We start from the raw sequence: 20,219 nt of genomic DNA, 5'->3' as shown, positions 1-20,219 counted from the left end.
TTGTCGCGTTCTTCAAAAATGACTATTCAAAATCAGAAAGCCATCAAGATAGTATATGACAGATTTTCTGACTTATACTACAAGACACCTGCTGACTGAGGTATCTGTCAGGCTTGAAACTATGAAGACTCAGTATTACGCCAAAATATATTCACAGTGTGAGTTGAAGAACTTTTCTTTGTTATGACATCTCTAAATGTAGTACATCCAGGTACCAGGTGATGAAGTCCGAGCCAAAAATTGAAAATCAGCCCTTTGACAAAATAGTTTTTGACATTTTTGTACCTTTGTTTGAGAGGTATTTTTGCCAACATTTTGTGCAATTTTTCCCAAATTTTATAAACTTAATTTGGTCAAAATTTTTGTGAATTGTTGTGATTCTCTGAAATCGAAATTTTAGTCAATAGGTTGTCATGTTCTCCCAAACTACTAAAAATAAAGTATATATGCTCAAATACTTCAACTTAATTTCCCTTCCCCATCAAACTTTCTGAACTCTTTTTTTGAAACAAACGTATTTTGTTACTGTTTCCCTGCCAAACATAAACATAAACAAAAATGGTCTATTTTATTCTGCAAACAAAATGAAAAGCATTCAGGGTTGCCACGTCTGCCGAATATGTCTGGAATTCAGCAAAAGTCTGGAAATGTCTGGAAAGTCTGGAAAAAGTCTGGAAATAGCATACCTGTCTGGAAAAAGTCTGGAAATAGACTGTACTGTACTGTTTTCACTGTTAACTTTATTATCTTTGTTAAAGACAACCTTAGAATTTTGGTTTTTGCACGTTTTTTTTACTTGTATATACTTTGTCACTTACAAAAAAGTCTGGAAAATATTGGTGTTTTTTACCTAAAGTCTGGAAAAATTTGGCAATTTTAAACAAAAATATCTGGAAAAAATTGAGGTTTTTGGGCAAAAGTCTGGAATTTTGAAAGTTTCCTACCCGTGGCAACACTGGATTACATTTCATTGCTATTTTCAAATGGAATTTGAACTAATCTGCTTATTTGAAGCAAATAATAATCATTGGATTCCTGTCTAAGCTTTTATTTCTGGCAAAAGTTAGTGATAACAAATTTCAGGCAAGAAATCAACAGTGTATGAAATCAACAGTACACGAATAGGTACAACTACCAGTTGATCTGTTAGAATTTTCAGAATGCACAGCATTCAAGGCAGTTTCTGAATTAAAAATTCCTCCTAAAAAGACCTCCTCTTCCATGATCGCAAAAAAAGTTATTTTTTGTGTAACAGAAGCAATAAGATATATAGTACCGTAAGTTGGGCCTTTCATCGAGCATTTTTCATACTTGTAATTCAGTTTCAATATTTCCTTTACTTTCATTTCATATACTTTCAATAACAGCTTGTTGTAGTATCATGTTTTCTTCCGTTGTAAGAAGTGTCTGTTGTAGAACTTGTGCGGTAACTGTCAACGGTCAGTTGTGATACTAAGATTATTCGCAATGACAATTCAATGTTTAGAGGGATATGTTTAACATGTCTTTCAGGAATCAGGTTTAATTTTTTTCTATTTCTATACATCTAGCTAACATCGCAAATAGACAATCATAAAGAATAAATGAAAATGAGATTACTGATCCTGGTCGCTCTTGTATCTTTAAATGTGTTTGTTCTTGGACAAGCACCGAGTGATATCAACAATGTGTTGAACTCCATATCATACTTTTCTGGAGGAAAAGAAATCAACCATGCTTCAAGTCTTGAAGAAAAAGTTGAATCTCTATACTCGTCATTTAAATCAAACCTGGAAAACTCTGATTTAAAAAATGTATCACCAAAATGCAAAGCAGCTGCTGCAAAGATATTTGGACCAGCCTTTTTTTATATTGCTCAAAAAGATTATGCTGGCTTAATTGCTTGGTTGATTAAATCTGGCGTTATATATTGTAAGTAAATTTCCTTTTATAAAGCTTTAATAAAATAGTTCAAGACTAAGCAATGGTAGACAAGACACCTTTCATAGTCATGATATTGATATCTACTAAAGTTATAAAATTTGAAAACAATGTTAAGGCTGCAGCTTTTATACTTTTGCAGGCCAAAAAACTAAATACCATAAGTGGATTAATTCACGCAAGAACTACGTTTCATGAGTGTCACAAGTTATTCCAAAGATTTTTGAAATTTAGTGATCAAGAAATTTTGTGGGATAAAATCCTTGCGTAAAATTAATTATGTCTATGTTTCAGATGTTGATGCATGGGGCAAACCACCAGCTAATATATTTTGGGGTAATTTGAAATGGAATGGTGCATTTGATATGTGTAATCGAATCCCAAACGCTAAATATTGTTTGGCTGACATGAGGGTACTGGGTAACAAGGTAACTTATCATTCACCATTCATTCATGGTATCGTCCGTTCCATGATACTAGAACCCTTAATATTCCTTTATTAGCTGTTCTTAAAAACTTTACAATACAATTTTTGATTTAGGAACAAATAAAAACGCTTTTAAAATGAGCATTAAGATAGTCGCTCCCCGCAATCTTTAGGCTTTTATGTTGGATATCTTTAATTTGTTTCAGAACCAAACTTATGGTCAATTTGGGACCTGTTTGCCATCAGATTGTTCTGAGAGTGATGTTTTTCAACTTCTCAATTTAACAACTCCTTGTAAGTTTAATTTACTTCCATTATCTTATTAAAAAACATTTTTATTGCCTGAACAAAATTCCTTCCATACTTTACTTACTCTCAACGTTAATTTCAAATTGGGAGCTAAACTATCAACTTTGCATCACTTTAAATTCTGAGAATTTTGATTGAGAGAAAGTGAACAAGTAAAATTCAAGTTAAAAGTATCAGGACAAGAAGGAAAAGAGCTAACTTTGAAGCTTTGCTAAGTGTTTGAAATATTTTGAGGTTTATTTGTTCCAGATTCTCTAAACTAAATAAATGTCAACTATTTTCCCCCAATAAAGATATATTCTAATAAAATGAGTTTGATATTTTTCCTAAATTAAGGATCTTTCAGGAAAGCCTTTAGCTGTGTAGACTCGATTAACGGCTTATCATTATAAGAACATGATAGGGTGTGATTAAGAGAAAATGTTCAGGGATATTCTAGTTTAATATGCAACTTATTCAATAAAGCTCTTTCTGCCTGATTTGTTGTAATACTAGTAACTTTCTTGTGACATGAAACCTTCTCTTACTAAGCCTTCTTTCCATCACCAATAGATGTTAAAGGAATGGTTACATTCCCAGCTGACGGAATATTCAATCATAGTTATGGTACACCAGTGCTGTGCAACGATAAAAAAGACCTCCCTACAGATTCCATTGTTTTCATGTAAGTTTTATACTTTCTGTGGTTCTCCATTCAGTTTTACAGGCAAATTTTTTCAAACTCTTCAGAGTAGAATCGAATCCTAAGCAGCAGAGACGAGACAAAATTATTCATTTATGTTCATGAATGAATGAAGAATGAATCAGTTATGTTTTAAGAAATTCACTAAATAAACTAGGAATGAGTCCTCAAACCTGTAAATTCATTCATAGTGTTGTGTTGAGTCTGTTGGGATTGTTATGCTTCTTTGGCACTGCATTTGAAGCACTCCAAGACTGTTTAACACCTGACAATCTTGTGCCACCACAATCTCTATACAATCACCAAGAATATGACCAAGACCCCGAAGAAAAAGCAATGCAAAGAGCTGTCAATCATACTGAAGATGATAAAAACGATTTCAATTATTCACGATTCGGCACTGACCGGCCGGCGCCACCCAAAATGACCAGAGGAAATGGGTTAATACAGTTCTTGGTCTGTTTTTCCATCTTGAAGAATACAAGAACGTTGATCAGTACGTCGGCACCTAAAGATTCGATCAGATCCATCAACGGCATCAGAGCAATCAGTATGACTTGGGTCATTCTTGGACATGTTTATTTCTTTGGTATCTTGACAGCACCAGGTGAGTTGCTTGGTCTCTCAACATTTCACTTGCAAATATCTGATATTTTGTCGTCATTTATTATCTGGGTAATGATGACATTTTATGCAAACCTAGTTAAAAAATCTCTCTTATTCCCACCACACTACACTTTGAATTTATTGTTTTCAATAGTGGAAGATGATTTTCTGCCAAGAAGATTGTCAATTTTGTCAAAAAAGGATTGACCTCTAAAAGTTGACAGTTATATCTTTTTCTTTTAGATAATATTGTTGGAGTATTTAAAGTCAATGAGCGATTCACTTTCCAAGCTATTGCAAACGCCTATGTTTCTGTTGACAGTTTCTTCTTCTTAAGGTAAGTTAAATTTTTGAAAGGTTCTTCTTAGTGAATTTGCTGAATATCGCTCATTTTTCATGCTGCAAAATATCCCGAAAAAATCATAAATTCATTTCTTGCGTTACCGCCGTTACCGTTACCTCACCATACAGTCAAAACAAAGATGGCGGCAAAAATAAACAACTGGTTGCTACTGCTCTTTCGCTATTTTTCTTTGGTTTTTATGCTTTTAAATGAATCTTGTCACATATAGAAGAACCAGAAGTTATGATTCAAACCTTCCACACTTTGTTTTATTGCAGTGGTTTCCTGGTGGCTTACATCACGTTAAAGAAGATGGACAAAATGAACGGTTCATTGAATTTCTTCGCTTTTGTCTTGCATCGATTTATAAGGTAATAATCTCTATAATAAGCTTCCTACATATCTAAATTGAATTTTGATCTTAAAGTCTGTCTCAATATAATATGCAGCGAAGAAAAAAAGGCTGTAACTTTTGATAGAATTCGGATCAAATAGCGCTTTTATGCTTGTTGAAAAGATATTAAAGAGACAGTTTTTCAACAGTTTTTCGAAACTGTTTTTATTGTCATTTTATTAGCCAATTATAGATTTGTTCTTATAATGTTTCTTATTGATAGATTTTTACACTCTGACGAAGACTTCTTGTAGTGAAGGTCGAATATATAGTTTTTAAATAAAAAACATGACGCTTCTGGTCATTCTTTTTACCATTATATTAGAGAGATATTCAAATAGAAAAAAATGACAAAAATTTTGAAAATTGAGATAAAAAATGAAAAAGAAAACTTCAACATCTGCATTTTCTAAAATTGATTGAAGCTTTTCTACTTTATAATATTCCACTCCTTATTATCTTTTCAACAAGCGCATAACCATAGGCGGTTTTAGACCATGTCGAACTTATCATCAGAGTCTTTTAACGAGCGCTGCACTCCTTCGCATCTTTCCGACGTACTTGTTCTATTGTCTTAAATCTGCCAGAGTGCATAACCGCCATTTTATTCGGATTCAATCAAAAGTCACGGCCTTCTTCATCTCTGCTGCAGATTATTTCGCTACCCCTACAATATCAAAATTTTATTTTTCTCATATTTAGGATTTTCAGAAATTCCTAATTGTACAGTCTTTATTTCTTTAAGCAAGAGTATCTGTATCAGCTTTTTAATGGGTCACCTCCTCATAATTCTTATTTGTTTATGTCTCTAGGTTGACCCCATCTTACATGTTCGCGATTTTCATCCAGACTAGCCTGTATCCGTACATCGTCAACAGCCCTGATGGTTTGTTAGTGCGAGCAGGGGCTAAAAATGATCAGTGTCATAAACATTGGTGGAGTAATCTCTTATACATCAACAATATTTATCCGTGGAAAATGGCTGAAGAGGTTTGCAACAGAATAGTCTCCCCTCCCCTTCCCCTCTACTCGCAATTTCATTTATTTATCCTTTAGACAGCCATATATATTGTTGAAAGTCTTTATAATTAAATGCAAGTTTGTAATTGCAACATTACTTAACATCAATTTTTGTAATCTTACATTTTCAGTGTTTGGGTTGGTCATGGTATCTTGCAAACGATATGCAATTCTTTGTTATCAGTCCTCTATTCTTATTCTTCATGTACAGGTAACTTCTAACTTCTAACCTTTCAATAATAGAAATCCGCCGTTACAAAATAAACTAGCAAATAAACTTTATAAAATATAGTTTGAAAATATATTTTCCAAATGTTCGCCAGAAATTTCCTCCATTAACTAAGTGGTGATTGGCTGTTTGGAGTGTTTGGTGAATTATCCCTTGGTTTTTATTATTGAGGATTCCTCAACATTTATAAGCAAACCTAAAACTTTAAACAATGACTCTATATTCCTCCTGAGAGATAAGCATTTGCAAATACAAGCTTTGAATATTCTTTACCATTCACATCTCCCAATTCCTTTTTCAGATATAAATTAAAAGGAGCGCTGATCTCCATCGGTAGTGGAATACTTCTCTCTACCATCGCTACCATAGCCATCGTCGCTGGTAAAGGCCTTCCGTCACTGATATCCATCGCATGGCTGCCTGGTGTGCCCGCTAACGACAGGTATCACAGATATAAACGCGTCTTTTGAATCGCCCAGGGAAAGGGGATTTACTGCTTTTATGATATGCACCGTTGCATAGAACAACTGATTGATTGCAAGTGACATATTGCATAACAAAAAAACAGTCAAGTTACAGTACATATAATTGAAAAAGACAGAAAACAGTCACAAATGATGAGCACGCTGTATATGAGAATTTTTGAGTTTGAACATTTGAGTGTCGTGTTTATCATTTGTCTTTTCACTTTGTAGAGCACAAGTTGGTATATTTGGTGATGATGTTTACGTGAAACCATGGACGCGAATTAATCCTTATCTCATTGGCCTGCTCTTCGGTTTCTTGTTCTCAAGAAAGATCTATTTGACCAGAAAACCTAACTTTGTAAGTTTTTCTTCACACGTTGCTTTTGACTTATCTATTTATCTCTGTTCTGCCTAAATAAATACCGGCTTGGGGTTGTTTAACTCTCTGGTAACAAGAAATCAACTCTTTGAGAAATCAAAACAGATCGCATTCGGATTGCATTTTTTAACTCTTTGGAGCCTATCCGATAAATTGGAAGAATCCTTGATAAGTTACATTTATTGCCTTTGAAAGCATAATTTGAAAGCACATCCTATGATAATCTTGATGGAGGAGTGAGAGAAAGGAAGTCGCATACAGTACAGGATTTGTCAAGAACACAAAAAGAAAATTGAAATCAGTGAAATAATGACTTTACAAATTGATAAATCTTCTTCCACCTATTTTCTTCTACAGGCGATCACGTTTATGGGTTGGGCAGTAGCCACTGCAATAGGGATGTCCATCATCTATGGTCCTTACTCCGTCTTCAAACCTGGTGGTCAACTCTTCGATACTGCACAAAATGTCCTTTATGGCGCATTCTCACGCCTCGCATGGGCGCTGGCGCTGGCGTGGGTGGTTTATGCTTGCCAATACAGAATGGGCGGTAAGGCTTTTGTTTAAAATTTGTTTAAAATATGTTCTTATGTTTTCAACATTTTGTTTGTTACTTACTTCGCATAAAATTAGAACAATCTATTGACTCTTCTACCATACACCATTTGAAAGTTGAATTAATTCAATATTGAAATATTGAATTCGAATTAAATGACGTGTGATCGATGATAGGATAGGACATGATCGATGTCCCACCGAACCATTGGCTGTTTCAAACGATTATATGATAAAATTCTACGATCAATTAAGAAGATTTTTGATGCATAGTTTGAATGTTGGCTCACTGCACATGTGGCAAAGCTCATGAACCAGCCGAAATGGTTCAATAATGATATTGATCTCAAATCTTCCGACATTGTCTTGTTTACAAAACAACAGTATGGCATGGTTCGAAAAATTGAAGAAAGTCGCGACGGGAAAGTTCGAAAAGCCACCGTGGAACATCAAAATTCAAAGGAGAAAACGAAACGAGAAACTAATCGATCAGTCAGGTCATTGGTATTGATTCGAGGAATATATGAAATGGATTTATCTACTCAGTTGTATGGCTTGAAGGATTTAAAAATCCTTATTATAAAATAAAACCAAAAAATTAGAATTTTTATAGCATTTTTCAATTGTCGGGGGAGTGTTAAGGCAGTTAACCTTAATTGAATGAGTCTCAAGTCCCACACAGCACTCTCACCATTTTGCAGTTTGTCATTTTCGTGTTTTCTTTTGTTTTCATCATGTTTGTTTACCTTTTTCAGTTTGGTCAGCATTTTACTCACATTTTCTACCATTTTGAATATATTTCATATTTTCAGTTAAATTCAGATTTGGTCAGTATTTTCTTAATCAATATATGTCAATTCCATATGTTGTCATAATTTATATTAATTTTTCATAAATTATTTTTGGTCTGTATTTTATACATTTCTATTCTGCAGAATGTATAAATAGCCACTTTCAGTTTTGCACTTCACTTCAACAGAGACATTCAAGGAGTCAAGACATGTCAAGTCAATTCATATTTCAAACTTATAATTATTTTCAATCTTCATATCTATCTTATTGCTTTTCTAAAGGTTGGGTGAACTCCTTTTTGTCATGGAGTCTTTGGATACCGATTGGTCGGTTGACGTACGGTGCATATTTGCTTCATCCAATCATTTTGAACTATTATTACAAAACGATGGAAAAACCGTGGCATTTCCAAGATGATACTGCTGTGAGTATTCCATAGTGTGCTGAGGGGTCCAGCCCCCAGCATTTTCCAGGGGGGAGGGTAAGGAAAATAGCCCCCGGCTAAGTTCTAGAAACATAGCCCCCACCTTCACAAAGAAAAATATGAAAGAAATTTTGCATTCAAATTCTCGATAAATTTATTGCACCGCAGGCAAAAAAAAATTTCAAGAGGGACAAAACCTTCCCCACAGCATAGATTTTTAACATAATTTAAAATATCTTCAACCTATCAGCTCTGCCCCCGGTTCTATTATACAACACTCAGCCCCCCTAGCAAGCTATCCCCCAGAAATTTTTGAAAAATACAGCCCCCGATCAAGCAAAAATGGTTTAGCCCCCCCCTAAGCTCTGGGGGATGCATTCTATGTATTCCCTCTTTTTTTACTCTTAAAAAAAGGTAACTGACAACTCGATTCCTTAATAGCCTCCTTTTTCAGACAGAAAAAGTCGCTTTGGAAATACTCTTGGATTTAGAAATTGGTAGCTTTATGATAGGTGCCATCAGAGTTAATTACAAAGCTACTATTTGCTCTTCTTTCTCTTTCAGATATTCGCTTATCTATCAGTATTGATGATGTCCTACATGTTCGCTTTCTTGTTATCATTGCTGATCGACCTACCTGTCTATAACCTGGAAACCATGGTAACAAAAAATCTATCCGGGGGAAAGAAGTAGAATTTTGGTAAATCATAATTATAATATAACACCTAGTAGAGTAACCTCGTCATGGTTACATAAGACAAAAACCTAAAGGTTTGGGCTTTTTATTGAGCATAGTGTTTACGTGTTACGGCCCTTCACATATCGTCCCAGGTGCTGTTTCGCTACGAATAAGTGAGAATTAGTACTGTCTTTTGGAGCCAGAATCGGAGTCGTTTCCATTCTTGTCAAAGTTGCTTTGCTTTAGTTTCTTTACTAGACGACAATTTCGATGCAGAAAATCTGCCTAACGTGTGAACATTGTTAAAGCGTAGTTCAATATTCTTGTAAAGTTTAAGAAAAATCTAAGTCAAAGTGTGTCATTTTCCTAGTACAACGGATTCGCATTGGATTCATAGACACATTCTTTTTTTATTTTAAGGCTTGATGGCTCAAATTAGCCGATTTTTTTTTCACTCGTAAAGTAAAAGCTTTTTAGACAATCTAAACATGGCAAACGATAGCCCTTGACCCAATAACCAATTTCATAAATTACGTTACGAACATCACTTGTGTCGTTTTGAAATTATTGCCATGGTGATTAACTTCCAGCGGATTTTATTAAAACTACTTCCTATTCATAAAAAATTATTTACAGTCTCATCTCAAGAGACATAATCACCATGGTAATTGTTTGAATACGAGACAAGTGATGTTCATGACGTAATTTATGAAAAGGTCATGTGTAAGCATTTAAATATGGAAAAATATCAAGGGTGGTTAAACACTTGATATAAGATCTAGCTGAAACTTTCTCCAGACCTTCTTTATAGGATGCTTATACCTCAGGAAAAAATCCCCGAAAATCCCACTGGTGGAACATCTCTTTTTGGGCAATTTCTATTTTCCCCAGGCAAAACCCTGAAGACGAAATTTTTTGAAAATTTCAAATCCATTTTCAGACATTATCAAGTATACCATTCGAAAGCTCTCGAAAAACTATATAGAAGACTTTTAAACGGTTATAGCTGATTTCCTTACCTAACTCATAACACACACTTTTTGTTAGGTTTTGCATCACTACTTCATGCTAAAAATACTGAAAACTTTATTTTCAAAGTAATGATTGATAATTGTTTCGCGTTTTGATAACTATGTACTTAAATTCAGAATTATTGTACATATTTTCGAATTTTTTAAAAGAAATTTTATATTAATAATTTTATTACGTAGGCTATTAGAAATTGGGGGTTAAAGTGAATCACTTTAACACGGCTGATTTTTGTTTGACTTGCTAGATGAGGAAGCAGTCGTATATCCTTTTGCAGTAGAAAGATAATAAACTTACTCAGATTTTGAAGAATTCCCTTTTCCTTTTGAAAAACTCCATACGATGGAATTTATTTCGGTGATTTTGAAAAAATACTAAGATTTTATAAGAATTGCTTCATGATATTCACACAATAATTTTCCTTCAAAAATCTTCAAATCTTCTTCTTTTGTTGTGAACCCTTCGAATTAGTGGATTCTTTAATTTAATTATCTTTTTCGTAAATTTAATATTTTACACTGGACATGACTGATTGTACGCACATATATCACACAAATAATTTTCAGCATTGTTTAACGAAAAAGACACTTTAGATAACATTTGATTAAGTTTACATTTAACCTGAAATATTTTTTTAAAAATAATCGTGAATTTTTGAAAATTATTTTGTAATAATTCTGTTCAGTTAATTTAGTTTAAATGTTTTTGTAATAATATAAATATTACTTAGTTTAATTATCAATAAGAAAGGTATTCAATACAAAAGATGACTTCGTTTATTTTCGGTTTCTGTTTTATTCACGAGACGGATCAAGATCATTACTCGTAAAGTCTATTCACGATAAGTGTGCACTCTTTTTTCATTTACCTATAACTTTGAAGGAATTCTTCAATTTTTATAATTTGGTATCAATTTGGAAAGATATTACTGAGTGGAACAATTTGAAATAAAAATTTTTTTGAAAAAATTATAAAAACGAAGATGAAAATGAAGAAGAAAAAAATTAAGATCTTGTAGCGAAGTGCTATAACTTTCATTTTCACTGGAGTGAATCCTTGATTATCGAACGTCATCACTGAAAAAAATTCTCAAAAATAATTATTCCATCAAAAGATATCAAACAAATTTATAAGCTGATTGACGTCTAAAAACGCTGTTTTCTGCTGTTTTTTGGGGTCAATCACTTATTAACTTTGTATCATAACTTTATATTGAATAAATATTTTAGTGAAATTTCTTTACAGTGATGACCTCCTAAAATCAAAAAATCTCTCCAGTGAAAATGAAAGTTATAGCACTTCTCTAAAAGATCTTCATTTTTTTCTTCTTCATTTTCATCTTCGTTTTTAGAATTTTTTTAAAAACTTTTTTATTTCAAATTGTTCCACTCACAAATATCTCTCCAACGATACCAAATTTATAAAGAAGGTAAAAAGTTATAGGTAAAAGAAAAAAGAGTGCACACTTATCGTGAATAGACTTTAGATCAACATTTTCGAGAATAAAAGAGGCTCAAAAACCCGGGGGGGGCACTGACCTTGGTAAATTTGGGACCCTGTCAGATATCTTCAGAGCCTAAAAAAGGGCCCCTGACCAGCGGCACGTCCCCGTTCCCAATTTTGCCTGAGTGCCTCCCCCGGGCTCAAAAATAAGAAAAAGTTTGAAATGAATAAATTTTAAAATTGAAGGCAGAAGAAAGGTTGATGTCAATCGCATTCCTCTTCACAGAATTTCAAGATCTAATTAGCAGTATCTTCTACAGCCCACTATGTTCAACAGCCCTATAGAAAACCAGTAATCTGGTGAGAATTTATTACCCAATTGCTTGGGATTAAGAATGAAGGAGCTAAATGCCAACGGGGAAATGATCGAATTGACAAAAATTCTGGCTGAAATTTCGGGGACAAAAACGTCAAAATATGGACAGCCCACTATTTTTGTCTAGAAAGCTCATAACAAGGTAAAAAGAACTACTGCCTGTCAGTAAGCAAAAAATGCGTAACTCGCTAAATTTAAACTTGCAAAAATATATTCTCGCTAGAATCAAACCTCTTTAAAAACTTAACTCCTCGCCAAAATTTGTTTCCATAATTAACGTATTTTTAAATGGGGATAAGAATTCAGCTAAGTTGTTTAACAGGGAGAAAATTTCCAGAGAGCCAAAATCCCTTGGTTTGTATAGGTTCACTACAATCTGTCAGTTAATATATTGGCAGTGGAGTCAAAAGTTAGCTCTTTTCATAGTTCTGAACCCCTCCCCCCTTAATCAATGTTACAGACCGACCTATGTCCCCTGTACCAGCTCAGAACTCCCCAACATTGATATTTGGGGGAAGGGGATCATTAGAAAGAGTTTTCTGCCACTATTTTCCTGACTAATTGTAGTTCTCTTAAAAAAAAATAGAAATATTGTCAACATTTATCCTCATTCGCAATTTTTTGTTAAATTTTCTGAATAAATTATCGTAAAAATTCCACTTTGTTAACATTATTTCGTCCAAATAGCATTTTCAAACTTTTCGGACTGATAGGAAAGAAGTCAAAAAATATATTAAAACAACAAAAGTTTCAAAATCCCCCAAAAAATATTTCCAAAACCACATTACTGATTTAAATTGTTTTAATCTTCCGAAATTAACAGAAAACTTATTCCCAAAAACAATTTGTTCTGATGAAAGCGAAACCCAAAATGAAGGTCCAATCAAAGAGAATGAAGTCAATCAGAGGTGTGATCTTCAGTTACTATTGAAGAAGATGAGATTTTCATTTTAATGAATCCGCATGAATCCGCATAAATACAAATCTTTTCTAAAAATGAAATAAAAATCTTTCCTAAAGATGAATTTTGGCAATATCTTTAATAAACCAGCCGAGGCTGGAAGGTCAGCCAATAGAGCTTAGCTAGATAGCTTTAAAGTGGGTTAACAGATGTAAGAGATGCACTGAAACAGAGTAAACTAAATATGTTGAATAATGTACAAAATGTGAAACATTTGATAACTTGATTTAAAATTAAGTAAAACAAGCCTGAGAGCTCCTCCAACCCCCCCCCCCCCACGAGAAGCTCAAAGTATAATTCTCTTTAGCATTGTCCATATAGTACGTACGCAAAGATTTTCCAAATATTTGACACCCCCTTGTACGCAGAGAACAATAGAAATGACTTTGTTTAAACAATTTTTGCTGAACCCCCTCTCCCCCCTTCACTGTGTACGTACTAATGGATGGCCCCTCCAGTCTGGGTAAATAAATTTTGTAGTTTAGTAACCGTCAAGTTACACAACATGCACACAACCATCTTGAAGACTTTGCTGGTCGCAAATGATAATCGAAAGCAAAACTTAAAATTCATAACTATGCGGGGAAGCTCATTTTTCCCCCGTTTTGCTTTAAACTCGCTTTTGATTGGTCTATGAATTTGGGCGATTGATTTACCGCCTTGGCGGAATAAACACACAACCATAATAAATAAATTCAACAGGGCAGCGGTGTAGCAATTAATTTCAACTGGGAATCCTCTCTTCTGTGCCAAGCACTGGCAGTGTTTTTTAAACTTTAAAACAATGTTAAATGAAGACCAAATTGATCTGTTTGTTATGGCTGTGCAAGTTGTGACGAGAGTGTGCATGTTGTGTAACTTGACGGCAGCCCGCTTTCGGCAAGTCTGATAAGAGATATCTATAAACTGTTATCGCCATTCATTCCATCATTCAGTCAAAATGTGCGCCAAGGTTAGAAAAGGTTCGAAAAACACAATCTGCGTCCGGAACTGCGTGAAAAATAGTTTGATCAATTTCAACAAGAACTGTATATATTAGTGTTAATATAAATGATCAAATTCCAAAGACCATTTGTCATAATTTTACAAGTCCAATAATAGGAGATGTGATGTCATCATTTGGTTCCCGTCATCTGATTTACGGTCAGCAGGTAGAGCTGGAGAGTCGGAGAGCTTTTCCGCTGCTTTGCTGGATTTCCACTGTCGACCTCTGCACGCTCTGTGTTTAAAAGTTTTCAAATCGAAGTACAGAGCCGCATGCTAATGGAGAGTAAACCGAAAACAACAGTTTATCCACGGTTTCTCAATTTTAAAATTCGGATCAGTCCACACAAATTCCCTTTCAACAAGATGTATAGCTGCTTCTTAACAGAAAAATATTTTCGACTGACCGGCCGAACGACTCCCACTTTTTAAAGTAGAAATGACCGGAACCAAACAGTTTTTTGTGATTCGCCTTTATCACAAACACGTCCAAGTCCAAAAAAGCACAATTGCATCCAGTCTTTATATCAAATTTATACAGTAGCTGTACTTTTGTAAACTTTATCAAATCCCAATAACATTATAACACCATCAATTTCGCTAGAGGCAAACAAGAAAAATATGTTTTTATTGCAAAAACTATTATGTATTAAAAAGCAGCAATAAAAAGCAACATAAACAAAAACTTGAGCAAACGGCTTTAAACCTTCAAAGGATGTAGAAAAAGAATCCCCTTGATGAATATCATGTATCTTAACTTTTCCTCCTTATCAGTACACAATATCCAAACATTAAACATGACTACTCTCTCTTGGAGACAATTGGATTATCTTTGTAACGCAAGGTCTGTAATAGATAATTATACATAATATAAATATATAATATGAATAAAGTTAAACGAATTACATAATCACAAGAAATTTATTATATATTATCTATAAACAAGATCAATTGTATGACGAACAAACATTTGTCTCATCTCTCCGATCAAGTATGTGTATGCTAAGTCTCTAAATTAAGTCCGTCTTAAATCATTTCTCAATATATCTCAATTTTCTTCGTTTTATGGTGACCGTTGTCTATGTGTCTTGATCTTCCTTATCTTTGTATAATTATAAATAAACCTAAGGAACTCCCTGAACTAACGAGCTCCTCCCTTGGACGAAAACCTACCTCCCTCGAGCTATAGGGGTCGGCCTTCGTTCGCCAATCTGACCGATCTTTTGGCAGGACAAAAACCTTGGGTCGTTAAATAAATAAATAAATCTGCCGGTGAATCTCCTCCTCGTACCCGTATCGATTTTCTCGGTTCTGCTTCTGTGTCTTCTCAGTCGGTCAGCTGTTGTCCGTCATTTTACGTGGTAAGAACGCGTAAATGAAAAAAAAAAAAGAAAAGAAATACGTCAAATAATTAAATACGGTTTAAGTACACGACCTTTGCGTTGCAATGAGATGACACGTCTACTAATCTCTCCCTTTTATAGCGCATGCTCAAGAATTCGCATGCCGGTACTTTCGTCCGGAACCGTATAAGATATTCGATTTCCGGATTATTTTTTCAAAATATATCGGAAATCACACATCTTAACTTTTCCTCCTTATCAGTACACAATATCCAAACATTAAACATGACTACTCTCTTGGAGACAATTGGATTATCTTTGTAACGCGAGAAACAAAAAAGTAGCAGTTCGAAGAAAGTTAAAGTCAATTCTTAAAGGGATTGGTAACTCATTTTCAAAGGTGATATATTGATTTGTAATGGCTATGTAAGGCTTAATTCCAATGATATTTTTAAATATGGTATGCTCCGTGTTTACCTAACTTATTACTCCCATCGACCTGAGCTCAATCTGAATCGTTGTTGGCTGCCTCTAATTCCCCACTAGAGATATTAAATATTGCTTTCTCTCCTCGTAGCTGTTTTGCATTTTTCTGCCTTTTTCTAATAATATCATCTCTTCTTTCATTTTCTTCAACCTTGGTTAACCGATAAAAGCGCAAATTGATAAGTGATTTGGGAATTAGGGGACGAAGTTAAATAAGTAAGTCTCTCATACCTGTTGTCCGTCGAAGTTCAAACGAATTCATCAATAATCATTAAATTCTAATGCCTCTTCTGACACCCACAGGCTGGAAAATGCCTCTACCAATCAATCGACTGGTAAACATAATACGATCCGGTCCACTGACCGGTCAATAATTTTGTCAACTCATTAATATCTCCTTCACTTGTTCTAACGTCACGTCACCAGTTCGTTTTTGAGCATGAAAAAGAAGAAATAGAAGAGACGCAATACTCTGACTCAAAATGGGAAATTAACGATTGTTTTGCAAGCATGTTCGCCTTAATGCCTTAGTCCCTCGTTAGGCCGTTGAAAATCTTAACATCATCCTAAAATCGACATGAAGCCAATGGACAATTGTTTATTTATTCCTTTTTGAAACTATTCAAAATCTATAATGTACTTGAGTAATTGAAAAAGGAACCGATCTATTTAAAAATGTCTGACAAGAATCTATTAAACGCCGTCTTTCCTCCGCTGACTTCAATAATCATGAATTCTAATGCCGCGCTGTGCTCATCTGACACCAACGGGCTGGCAAATGCCTGTACCGCTCAAGCGATTGGTACGAATAAATAAAATTAGGTCCACCGACCGATCAACTTCGCTCTAACGCCCATAAACTCAATATTTTTTTTTTTTTTTTTTTTTTAAATAATTAATTCTGGAAACCTTGCGTAAATCCCATCCAGTTCATATACGCTTTCCTTTTTTAGAACAAAAATCATTCTAAATTCGATATAAGGCCAAAGGACAATTGTTTATCTATTCATTTTTGAAGCTATCCTTGTTTACATTTATTTTCAAAACCACTGCAAAATCGACAAATGTCAAGTCTGTTAATTAATTCTCGAAAACCTGGTGTAAATACCATGTGTTCATCTACCTTTCCGCTTTATTCGCTCTAACGCCCGTAAATTCATTTTTTGAATGGTTGTTTTCATTTTTCAAAAACTTATTGCGAAATCGAAAATAATGTCTCCAAAATAATAATAATTAATTCTCGAAAACCTGGCGTAAATACCATGTGTTCATCTACCTTTCCACTTTACTCGTTCTAACGCCCGTAAATTCAATTTTTGAATGGTTGTTTTCATTTTTCAAAAACTTATTGCAAAATCGAAGATAATGTCTCCAAAATATAATTGATTCTCGAAACCTGGTGTAAATACCATCTGGTTCATCTACGCTATCCGCTTTATTCGCTCTAACGCCCGTAAATTCATTTTTTGAATGGTTGTTTTCATTTTTCAAAAACTTATTGCGAAATCGAAAATAATGTCTCCAAAATAATAATAATTAATTCTCGAAAACCTGGCGTAAATACCATGTGTTCATCTACCTTTCCGCTTTACTCGTTCTAACGCCCGTAAATTCAATTTTTGAATGGTTGTTTCATTTTTCAAAAACTTATTGCAAAATCGAAGATAATGTCTCCAAAATATAATTGATTCTCGAAACCTGGTGTAAATACCATTTGGTTCATCTACGCTTTCCGCTTTATTCGCTCTAACGCCCGTAAATTCATTTTTTGAATGGTTGTTTTCATTTTTCAAAAACTTATTGCGAAATCGAAAATAATGTCTCCAAAATAATAATAATTGATTCTCAAAACCTGGTGTAAATACTATCTGGTTCATATTCGCTTTCCGCTTTATTCGCTCTAACGCCCGTGAATTAAATTTTTGAATGGTTGTTTTCATTTTTCAAAAACTTATTGCAAAAGCGAAAATAATGTCTCCAAAATAATAATTGATTCTCGAAACCTGGTGTAAATACTATCTGGTTCATTTACGCTTTCTGTTTTATTCGCTCTAACGCTCGTTAATTTAATTCTGACGTTACCGTTAATTCGACATTAACAGATAATTCAAAGTACAAAACGTTGCTAGATTTTTTTTTTTTTTTTTTTAATTTAACCTTTCTTAGATGAGATCCCGTTCATTAGCCAATCCACGATTCCGTCAACATCTCTACTTCCCCCCTTTACTAGTTTAAGCATCGTATCTATGATGTTTTTGGCAAAGGAAGAAATATCCTAAGATTACAAAACGTTGTCTCTTATTTATCACATCTCTACTTTTGTTTGTACAATTTTCGCGTTAAAGATCGATAAATAAATCGGTAAATAATACGAAGAAATATTTTCGAAATCATTTAGCTCAATAGCTTGCGTAAATAACGCATGTTCCGCTAGCCTATCCACAATTCCGTCAACATCTCTACTTTCCTCGTTTACAGTTTTAAAACGTCCTGTTTATACAGTTTTGGCAAAGATAGAAATATCCTAAATTAAGAAGCAATGTCTCTTATGAATCATTAGTTATTGTAAATTTGATAAGTAATACGAGGAAGTATTTTTTAAAAGATATTTTCAAATCAGATAATTCTCAAAAGCTGGTGTAAATAAGGTCTGTTTCACGAACCAATCGGAAATCCTTAAACATAAACTCGATAAATTATGCAAAATTTCTCAAAACCTTTGAAAACTCATTTAATTGCGAATGCCAAGAAGAAAAAGAATGTCCGAAAATTTTTTGCGTTCAGACGATAACAAAAGCTTTGCAGTGTTAAAAATTTTTAATCTGACAAGAATCTGTCAGTTTTCATTTTTCCATTTGCAATGCGAATGCATTTTTGAAGTATAAGCAATAAAATTACAGTTAAGGGAAAAAAATAGAAGTCTAACTTTTAGGTCCCTGGAGGCTCATAGAAAGTATGACAAATTGTCACGTTGTCGTTACACAAAGAATTAAAAGATTATCACGCATACTTTTCAATCAAATAACTTCAACTAAGTTCAATCAAATTCTCTTTGGATTTCCAGCTCCTTTTCTCTTCGACTCTTAAGACTTATCAGTTGCTCCTTTGAGGACGGATAAAAAATCAAAATGCAAAGTTTCTAAAATTTTTAGCTGTTTAAAAAAAAACAACGTATCGTTCCATCTTTCCTCGTGTTATGTTTATAAGAGAAGTGTTATAGTAGTATGAATTTTTGAGATCACTACAATGCTATCCCGATTTTACAAATACTTTTGAAAACTTAACCTTTATATGAATTTTTCGAACACACATGAAGCTTTCAATGCACACCTTGCTCTTGATTCTCGATACTAAGTCATTAGATACAAATGTTTGATACGTTCTTAAAAAGAAGGATTTCTTACCATATTGCAAAGCTTTCTTTTGTTCCTTTCATCCTTTTTCTTTTCGTACCCTCTTCAGTCTCGTTCATAAATCAAAGTTAATTTCTCATATACGGTGCATTGAGCTTATGATCTCACAAACTATTTTTGATTTCCTTTGAAGTCTCTTTTTGTATCTTGACATTATCCAGTGCTTTCTCAGTTTTTCTGAGTTTTGCTGCCTACTCCTGTAAACGTCTTCAAGTACACGACCTTTGCGTTGCAATGAGATGACACGTCTACTAATCTCTCCCTTTTATAGCGCATGCTCAAGAATTCGCATGCCGGTACTTTCGTCCGGAACCGTATAAGATATTCGATTTCCGGATTATTTTTTCAAAATATATCGGAAATCACACGTTTGATTTGCCGAGTTAAAAAAATAAATGACAGAAATTGAAGCTTGCAACAGATTTACACTGGAAATACTTTGGTACAACACTGACTTATCACATCTGACTATCGCTTGCGCCGCCATCTTGAAACTACATTACGATCTGTAAAAACAACGCACGCTAAAAGTACCCAAAAAGTTAACCCGATCGGAAGAAAGTTTAGAAATCAAAGTGAGATCGGAAAATCGGATTTTTTTTTTGCCGTCTTATGATGATGGTGATGATGATGATGGAAGAAAATTTTACCTATTTGAATGCTCAGCTTAGGCTGACCAATAAAACAGTTCAAGACTAAGCAATGGTAGACAAGACACCTTTCATAGTCATGATATTGATATCCACTAAAGTTATAAAATTTGAAAACAATTTTAAGGCTGCAGCTTTTATACTTTTGCAGGCCAGAAAACTAAATACCATAAGTGGATTAATTCACGCAAGAACTACGTTTCATGAGTGTCACAAGTTATTCCAAAGATTTGTGAAATTTAGTGATCAAGAAATTTTGTGGGATAAAATCCTTGCGTAAAATTAATTATGTCTATGTTTCAGATGTT

General features: G+C 34.0%; 1 protein-coding gene across 1 annotated transcript; it reads left to right on the top strand.

Moving 5' to 3' along the window:
* Positions 1-1,529: 1,529 nt before the first annotated feature.
* On the top strand, positions 1,530-9,339 carry LOC136798465 (nose resistant to fluoxetine protein 6-like). Its single transcript, XM_067055079.1, has 14 exons — positions 1,530-1,911; positions 2,215-2,348; positions 2,554-2,641; positions 3,209-3,320; positions 3,530-3,945; positions 4,188-4,281; positions 4,566-4,658; positions 5,494-5,671; positions 5,833-5,912; positions 6,232-6,372; positions 6,626-6,755; positions 7,134-7,326; positions 8,405-8,547; positions 9,112-9,339. The coding sequence occupies exons 1-14, from the start codon at positions 1,584-1,586 to the stop codon at positions 9,238-9,240; spliced, it is 2,259 nt and encodes a 752-aa protein (XP_066911180.1). The 5' UTR covers positions 1,530-1,583; the 3' UTR covers positions 9,241-9,339.
* The last annotated feature ends 10,880 nt before the right edge of the window (positions 9,340-20,219 follow it).

This window comes from Clytia hemisphaerica, unplaced genomic scaffold (assembly GCF_902728285.1).
Source record: "Clytia hemisphaerica strain Z4C2 unplaced genomic scaffold, Clytia hemisphaerica genome assembly, whole genome shotgun sequence".
Taxonomy (NCBI): Eukaryota; Metazoa; Cnidaria; class Hydrozoa; order Leptothecata; family Clytiidae; genus Clytia; species Clytia hemisphaerica.
This window is presented reverse-complemented; position numbering and strand designations above follow the sequence as displayed.

Bases quoted from the DNA above. Each gene is read 5' to 3' on its own strand.
- LOC136798465 (XM_067055079.1), top strand. From the start codon at position 1,584: ATGAAAATGAGATTACTGATCCTGGTCGCTCTTGTATCTTTAAATGTG. The intron at 2,349-2,553 runs GTAACTTATCAT...AATTTGTTTCAG, and splicing joins TGAGGGTACTGGGTAACAAG to AACCAAACTTATGGTCAATT. The intron at 8,548-9,111 runs GTGAGTATTCCA...TTTCTCTTTCAG, and splicing joins ATTTCCAAGATGATACTGCT to ATATTCGCTTATCTATCAGT.